Source organism: Panicum virgatum, chromosome 9N (assembly GCF_016808335.1).
Source record: "Panicum virgatum strain AP13 chromosome 9N, P.virgatum_v5, whole genome shotgun sequence".
NCBI classification, from domain to species: domain Eukaryota; kingdom Viridiplantae; phylum Streptophyta; class Magnoliopsida; order Poales; family Poaceae; genus Panicum; species Panicum virgatum.
This window is the reverse complement of record NC_053153.1, coordinates 54,517,496-54,523,534: the sequence shown is the minus strand read 5'-3', so window position 1 is coordinate 54,523,534 and position 6,039 is coordinate 54,517,496. Positions and strand designations below refer to the sequence as shown.

At 52.1% G+C, this 6,039-nt stretch overlaps 1 protein-coding gene across 3 annotated transcripts; it reads right to left on the bottom strand.

The window, feature by feature from the left end:
• Window positions 1–842: 842 nt before the first annotated feature.
• On the bottom strand, window positions 843–4,617 carry LOC120692663 (rop guanine nucleotide exchange factor 3-like). 3 transcript variants are annotated; one of them, XR_005682698.1, is made up of 8 exons: window positions 4,361–4,617; window positions 2,991–3,381; window positions 2,793–2,909; window positions 2,534–2,688; window positions 2,332–2,406; window positions 1,917–2,250; window positions 1,500–1,838; window positions 843–1,327 (listed from the first exon to the last, which is right to left on the bottom strand). XR_005682698.1 is itself a non-coding variant. In XM_039976036.1 (8 exons), exons 2-8 carry the CDS (start codon window positions 3,313–3,315, stop codon window positions 1,193–1,195), a joined length of 1,455 nt encoding a protein of 484 aa, XP_039831970.1. In that variant the 5' UTR covers window positions 3,316–3,381; window positions 4,361–4,469; the 3' UTR covers window positions 985–1,192. The 3 variants fall into 3 exon arrangements, 2 of the variants coding, with proteins under 2 accessions (XP_039831969.1, XP_039831970.1); XM_039976036.1 differs by having other exon boundaries at window positions 985–1,327; window positions 1,942–2,250; window positions 4,361–4,469; XM_039976035.1 differs by having other exon boundaries at window positions 1,942–2,406; window positions 4,361–4,612.
• Between the last annotated feature and the right edge of the window lie 1,422 nt (window positions 4,618–6,039).

Genomic DNA, 6,039 nt, shown 5'->3' with positions numbered 1-6,039 from the left:
ATCTTTATATGGATATATCTTTCGGTTTTGACAAACGGTATACTGATCACTGGAACCAACTCAAGCTAAACAGAACGCTGCCGGACAAAGACAGAAGTGAGATTTCACGCAAGGAAAGGACTAGATGATCTGCAGTAACTCAACGAGATGCATAAATTGGCAACATCATTCAGGGGATACTATCACCTGCTCAATATTGCCCATAAGGATGCTTGCAGGCTTGCAGCTTCAGAAACTGGACCTTTTCACCTTGGACAGCCTACCATCTCCTTGATTAGCGTTGATCATATATATATATATATATATATATATATATATATATATATATATATATATATATATATATATATAGTAAGGCCAGTGGAATCTGCCGGCTGGCACGCGGTTAGATCGTATTCTGCATCCACAAATAAGAAGCCGTAGAAACCTGCCGCCCTGGGCGGATCAATCAAAACATTGCAGATGACTACATGTTTCTATGTGTGGTACGGTTAAGTTAGCAGCCCAGACATTACAAACACATGAGTACAAATAGACAGAACCACGGTGTGTATGTGCAAGCAGATTACAGAGGGAAAACATAAAAGGCCAGCAGCAGGTCAAAACAAAGAGAACGCTACCCATAGGCGGAGATTAATTAAAAAAACAATAGTGTAGTTTTCTGCTCTTTTGCGTTTAACATTCAGCAAGATAACAAGTGTACTCTTGTGCTGATCTCCGCGAATATCATTGTCTAATCATGAAATTCAGTTCACCGTATTTTCAAAATGCAGAACTCTGATATGCACACGAGTTCAGTTTAACTGATGCATATTTGTTGGCTGCACAAAGCACCATATCTGAAAAATGCAAGATCTTCTCACTGATGGTTCATGGACGATATATTACAATCTTCAGTCAGTCATAGCTACCGGCGATTGTGATCCTTTTTAATATCATGCATGCTACCAAAATCTGCTTATAAGGATGGAAGAGCTAAAAAAATGGACGGGAAAAGCAAAACACGCTCCATAGAGACATCCAGTGTTGGTCAGACATACTCTGCAATCTGCATTCTTGCATGCTAGAGCTTACTTACATTTCCCCTAGGTCAGCAAAACCATCCTACTACATCTACTGTTACGTTCTTTTGCAACTTCACCAACAGTCATCTAAAACCTTTGCTGGGAAGCTTCAGTCTAGACTGAAGAACTCAGGACTTGAGGTTATCACTCAGTTTCCTAATCGACTTGTCGGCGAAAAGAACATCATCGATCCACGAAACAATGTTGAAAGCCAAGCTCTCCAACACCCTCGAGTAGCTCTCCAGGATTGCTTGACCAACATCCTGCAAAAGAACCAGTCCATTTCATCGGATCAGATCCGGAGCATAATTTCAGTGCATGCAAGCATGTGCATTATCTGCTGTAGGAGCAGATGAATAAACAGAGGATGAGAATGCCAATAGGATCTTGTGTGCTTGCCAATGTGACTATGGCAGCCTGGTTTCTATAGTTTACCTTATTGAACTGGATCTTGCTCGTGTCCAGGGTGGTCTGCGACAAGCCGGGGAATTGGTGCTTGAGGCAGAGCAGGAGGCTCTCGGCCCTGCTCGCCAGCGTCACGTTCTTGTCGTCGTCGTCGGCCGCGAGCTCCTTGACCTTGCTCCATGGTAACTTGCCGTGGCTCCCGCTAGCCTTGCGCTGCCACACGTACATGGCAGCCTCCACCCAGTCGGCCATCGCCAGCGCGTCGTGCTCCGACGAGATGTCGAGCGTGTCGAGCAGGAAGCCCGGCGAGAACTTGTCGGCGCCCAGCATGACGCGGTACACCGAGTCCCCCACGCTTGCCCTCCCACTCTGTAAACCATGATCAGCCGAAGATTTCAGCAAGAGATCGAGATAGAGCGATGAAGATTTGTTTGCTGTTCCATTGACCATTGGGATGCCTTGTTTGTACGACCTTTGGGAGGACGGCCATGAAGGACTCGGGCACCTCCATATCGCTGAGGACGCCGCTGTTGATGGCGACGGCGGCCTTGTGGATCTGGTTGGCGCAGTCGCGCTTCTTCTGCAGGTCCTTGCGCGCCTTCTCGGTGAGGCCGGTGTCCGGGACGCATGGCACCGGCAGCCACCACTTGTCCTCGTTCCGGTGAACCGACTTCCTGAACGACGATGACATCGTCGACGACGAGGAGGTGACCGAGCCGAACGACCTCGTCCCGGCGTCAGCGTACCAGAATTCCGCCTTCTGGAAGCTGTCCAGTATGTCCTGCACCACCGCGCATGCTTGAATCGTTTCTGATTGAGACCAAGCAGAATCAATGGAGTAGCAATTGGGATCTGATCTCACAATGAGCATGGCGTCGAGCTTCTCGAGCGCGGGCAGGTTGATGTAAATGTCCGATCTTGGTCTGGTCGCCATGACCTGCACGAATCGATCGACTTTGATCAGGCACGTCGAGATGCGAACAGAGACTCCAAGTTTCTTGGAACTGAATCTTGCAAGCAGAAAGCGCTTGATCCATGGATAAACATGAACCGCAATGCAGTACCTCAACATTGGTTCCATCGGGCAGGGTCTGCGTGGTGGGGTAGAACTCGACGATGTAGTCGCAGACGGAGAGGAGGCAGTCCATCTCCCTCCTCCACATCGCCTTCTTCCCCGCCGGCAGTGGCTCCAACTTGTGGCAGCTCCCGAACACCGTGGCTGAGACAACCAATCGAACGCCATGTTAGTACTGACCGATGAAGATGCCAGAGCACGACGAATTGCTCGGAACTTAATTTGGCTCCACTTCCGTGCGTGCATACCGTAGAGGTTGGTGATGGCGTTTGAGATGGCCACGGCGGTGCAGACGCCCTTGCCGCCGCCGGACATGTCCTCGCCGAGCAGGAGCTTCGAGAACCTCTCCTTCACCAGCTCCATCTCTGCGCATCGCAGCCGAGTTCGCGTTAAACCGATCAATCTGTGCCGAGAATCGGCGTGGCGCCGTGGTCGCACGTACGTACCGTCGTCGGTGGAGCGGCGGTCGAGCACGGCGGCGCGGGGCTTCATGCTGAGCCGGCTGAGCGACGCGGCGGCGGAGGCCGGGGACCGGCCGATCAGCTTGGCCATGGCGGCGGCCGGCTCGAACGGCCCGCTGTGGCCGACGCTGCTGCACTGCTCCGAGAAGGACGCCGTGGACACGTCGGACGCGGTGCGGCTGAGGTTGCCCGCCGCGTCGACGAGGCTCCGCGTCGACGGCGACGAGCAGCACCCACCGCGCTCCCCAGCGGGCCCCGCCTCCGAGCTCTCGTCGGACACCGAGACCGCCGGGCTGCTGTCCCTGTCCATGGCGGTTCTTGGCCGACCCCTCGCCTCGCGCCGCCGCCGTCACACCCCTTCCAGTTCAGTTCAGCACTGCACAAGACAAAGGCAACACGAGACGGCTTTATAAAGGCCTCGCGCAACTGCCGCAATGGGCACGACAGATCCATCGAAACGGGAGACACGCCGGCGCACAAAACCAGAGATAATTCGCAGGTTTAAATTTGAACCGCCCTGTCGTCTTCCAGCAGATTGTATTTTTCAAAACTTTTGTGCTCGATCGAAGGGTTGAAGACAGCGCTGAGGAATTTGGCGAAATGCCCCTGTTGTTTAGAGGGTGTTTTGGAATAGGGACTTAAAAAAAGTCCCAGTGACTTTTTAGTATTTAGAAGTATTAAATAAATGTTAATTATAAAACTAACTGAAGAACCCTGGAGCTAAACTGCGAGATGAATCTAATGAGGTATCTTAATCCATGATTAGCGAATGGTTACTGCAGCATCACTGTAGCAAATTATGAATTAATTAGGCTCATTAGATTCGTCTCGCGAAAAAACACTCAGCTGTCAAAAAAACATTTATAAACAAATTTTATTTAATACTATAAAATAATAATATTTCTTTTAATGTGATAGGGACTTCTGAAAAAAGTTGGGATCCAAACAGGGCCTTAGACCTGAGCTCTGCTGCTTTTGAGACGATCGCGACTCGTGAGGCGACTTCAGAGTTCAGACTAAATCATGGCTGTATCATGGCATGCAGATAAAGATGCAGAGCGATTGGAGGAAAAAAGGACGAGACGGGGAAAACAAAAGGAGGCCTAAAAGATTCAGATGCCTCTGCTTTTGAACCTTCTTTAGACGCAGGGCCAGTTTTCTTTGGGAATTCTGCAGTGGCGCGTGTCATCCTTTCTGACTTTCTCATCATCTCCCAGGTGAAGAATTGCGAAAGCATGGAAAGAAACAAGCACGCCTTTCGTACCGCGAATGCCCGGCTGGAATGCTGCTGCGAGGATGGAAACGAAAGGAAGTGGGGATGAAAGATGGCAAGCAAAAGACTGGCCCTTTCTCACCTTTCCTGACGCCGATTTGATTCCTACGCCAGTGGCGACCTCCTCCTTGCCTCCTTGGCATGCATCGGAGGCTAGCTAGCCAGATCTCTTCAGGGTTGGTTCTGTCTCTCTGCTCCTGCGTCGATCTCCTCTGTTCTCTGAGAGAGACGACGTCCTCTCAGTCTCAGGGAGATGCAGCTTTGTCCTCGAGAAAAAAGCTGCTGCTGATGATGAGGCGATGAGTGGTGTGGGAGGTAAAAGGATGTGTTGTTTCGAATCCGGTTTGGTTTTGTTGTGTTATCCTGGTGGTTTTATTTTTATTTTACTTGTAGCCGGCGTGGAATGGAAGTGTATGTCTAGAAAAATTGCGGCAAGATTGCAGTTGCTTCAGGAACATGCGTGGGGGAGCCAGAGCATACGGGGTAGTATGTTACGGAGAGTCAACCCTGGATGGAGTACGCATTGATCTTTGATCCGAGCAGTTGATTTTGTTTGGGAAAATAATCCATGTCTAATGGGCCCATGACCCACTTGTCAGCCGCACATTACTTGATGCGATTTTCCATTGTACGCATCACATCACTAGTACAGAAGTTTGGTGAAAAATGAGAGATTTGGTAACCGAAAGGAAAAAGGAAGTGAGAGTTTGTTAAAGAAACCGGAGATCCCACTGATTGGGGGACAGGACTGGTGAGCTGACGAGCAATCATGCAGGGCGCGATGAGCTGTGCTAAAAGAGAGGATTAGTTACAAAAATGACGGTGCGACGCAACGCCTGCGCGAATGAACCGTGCGAGGGCAGGATGGTCTGGGTCCTGTCCCACTGTGCCAGTCCCAGCACAGACGGGCTACCCACCGCAGCCTGCGCGGCAGGTCACCGGATGGCCTTGCAATGCAAGTTGCGACCTGAGGCAGGGAGGCCCAGCCGGCCGGGTAGGGTAGGGAGGTGCGGGCCGGCCGGCCGGTCGGCCGTCGCTAGATCATGGGACGCGCGGGTTCATGGGACGCGCGCGCGTGCCTTGCGTTGCAAGCAGCTTTGCGTGCAGGGTGTCCAAGAAGACTGCTAGCTTTGCCTTCGGCTGGAGCTGTGAATCCGTGGTCCGTGCAGTGCAGCCTCGCCGAGCGCACTGACACTAGCCCTTGAAGACATGGGCAATTGAATCCCAACCAATTCAGAGGATAATAAAACGGGAGGTGTTTCTAATCCAAACTTGAACAGAGTTCGGCCACAATATACGATGGGCTTGGTTGGGTTGGCTGGCTCGAGTTTTTTTTCTTTTTCTTTTTAAAAAAACTGGCTGGTGCTTTTGAGGCGACGGAGGCCGCACGGGCGGGCTGGTGCGGGAGGAAGCGCCCGGATCCCCCGCACGTACGCATCGGGATCCCAGCGGCGTGGCCGCGCCTCCGCTCGTGCCACCCTGCCGCTGTGCCGCAAACGCCCATCTGCCGCACCAACGTCAGGGCCTGCCGACCAGGGCGGCGTCGCGCCAGTGGCTAGGGACAAGCCGTGAGCCCCCGGTGGCCGTCACGACGCCTACCGCGCGCGCGCGCTGGGGGTGGGGGGCGGGGGGTTTTTGTGCAGGGCACGTATTCGCCACCATTAGGCTTAGTTTGGAAGTAAATGGCTAATATCCCAGGGAACTAACCCGTCAGGGGGATTATTGTGGTTAGTTGCTTCCCTGGGTGCCGCACCCCACCTC

Excerpts from the sequence above, each read along its gene's own strand:
- LOC120692663 (XM_039976035.1), bottom strand. The coding sequence starts at position 3,315 with ATGGACAGGGACAGCAGCCCGGCGGTCTCGGTGTCCGACGAGAGCTCG. Across the intron at positions 2,910-2,990 it reads CCGCCGCTCCACCGACGACG|AGATGGAGCTGGTGAAGGAG; the intron begins GTACGTACGTGC and ends TGCGATGCGCAG. Across the intron at positions 2,407-2,533 it reads CCGATGGAACCAATGTTGAG|GTCATGGCGACCAGACCAAG; the intron begins GTACTGCATTGC and ends CGATTCGTGCAG.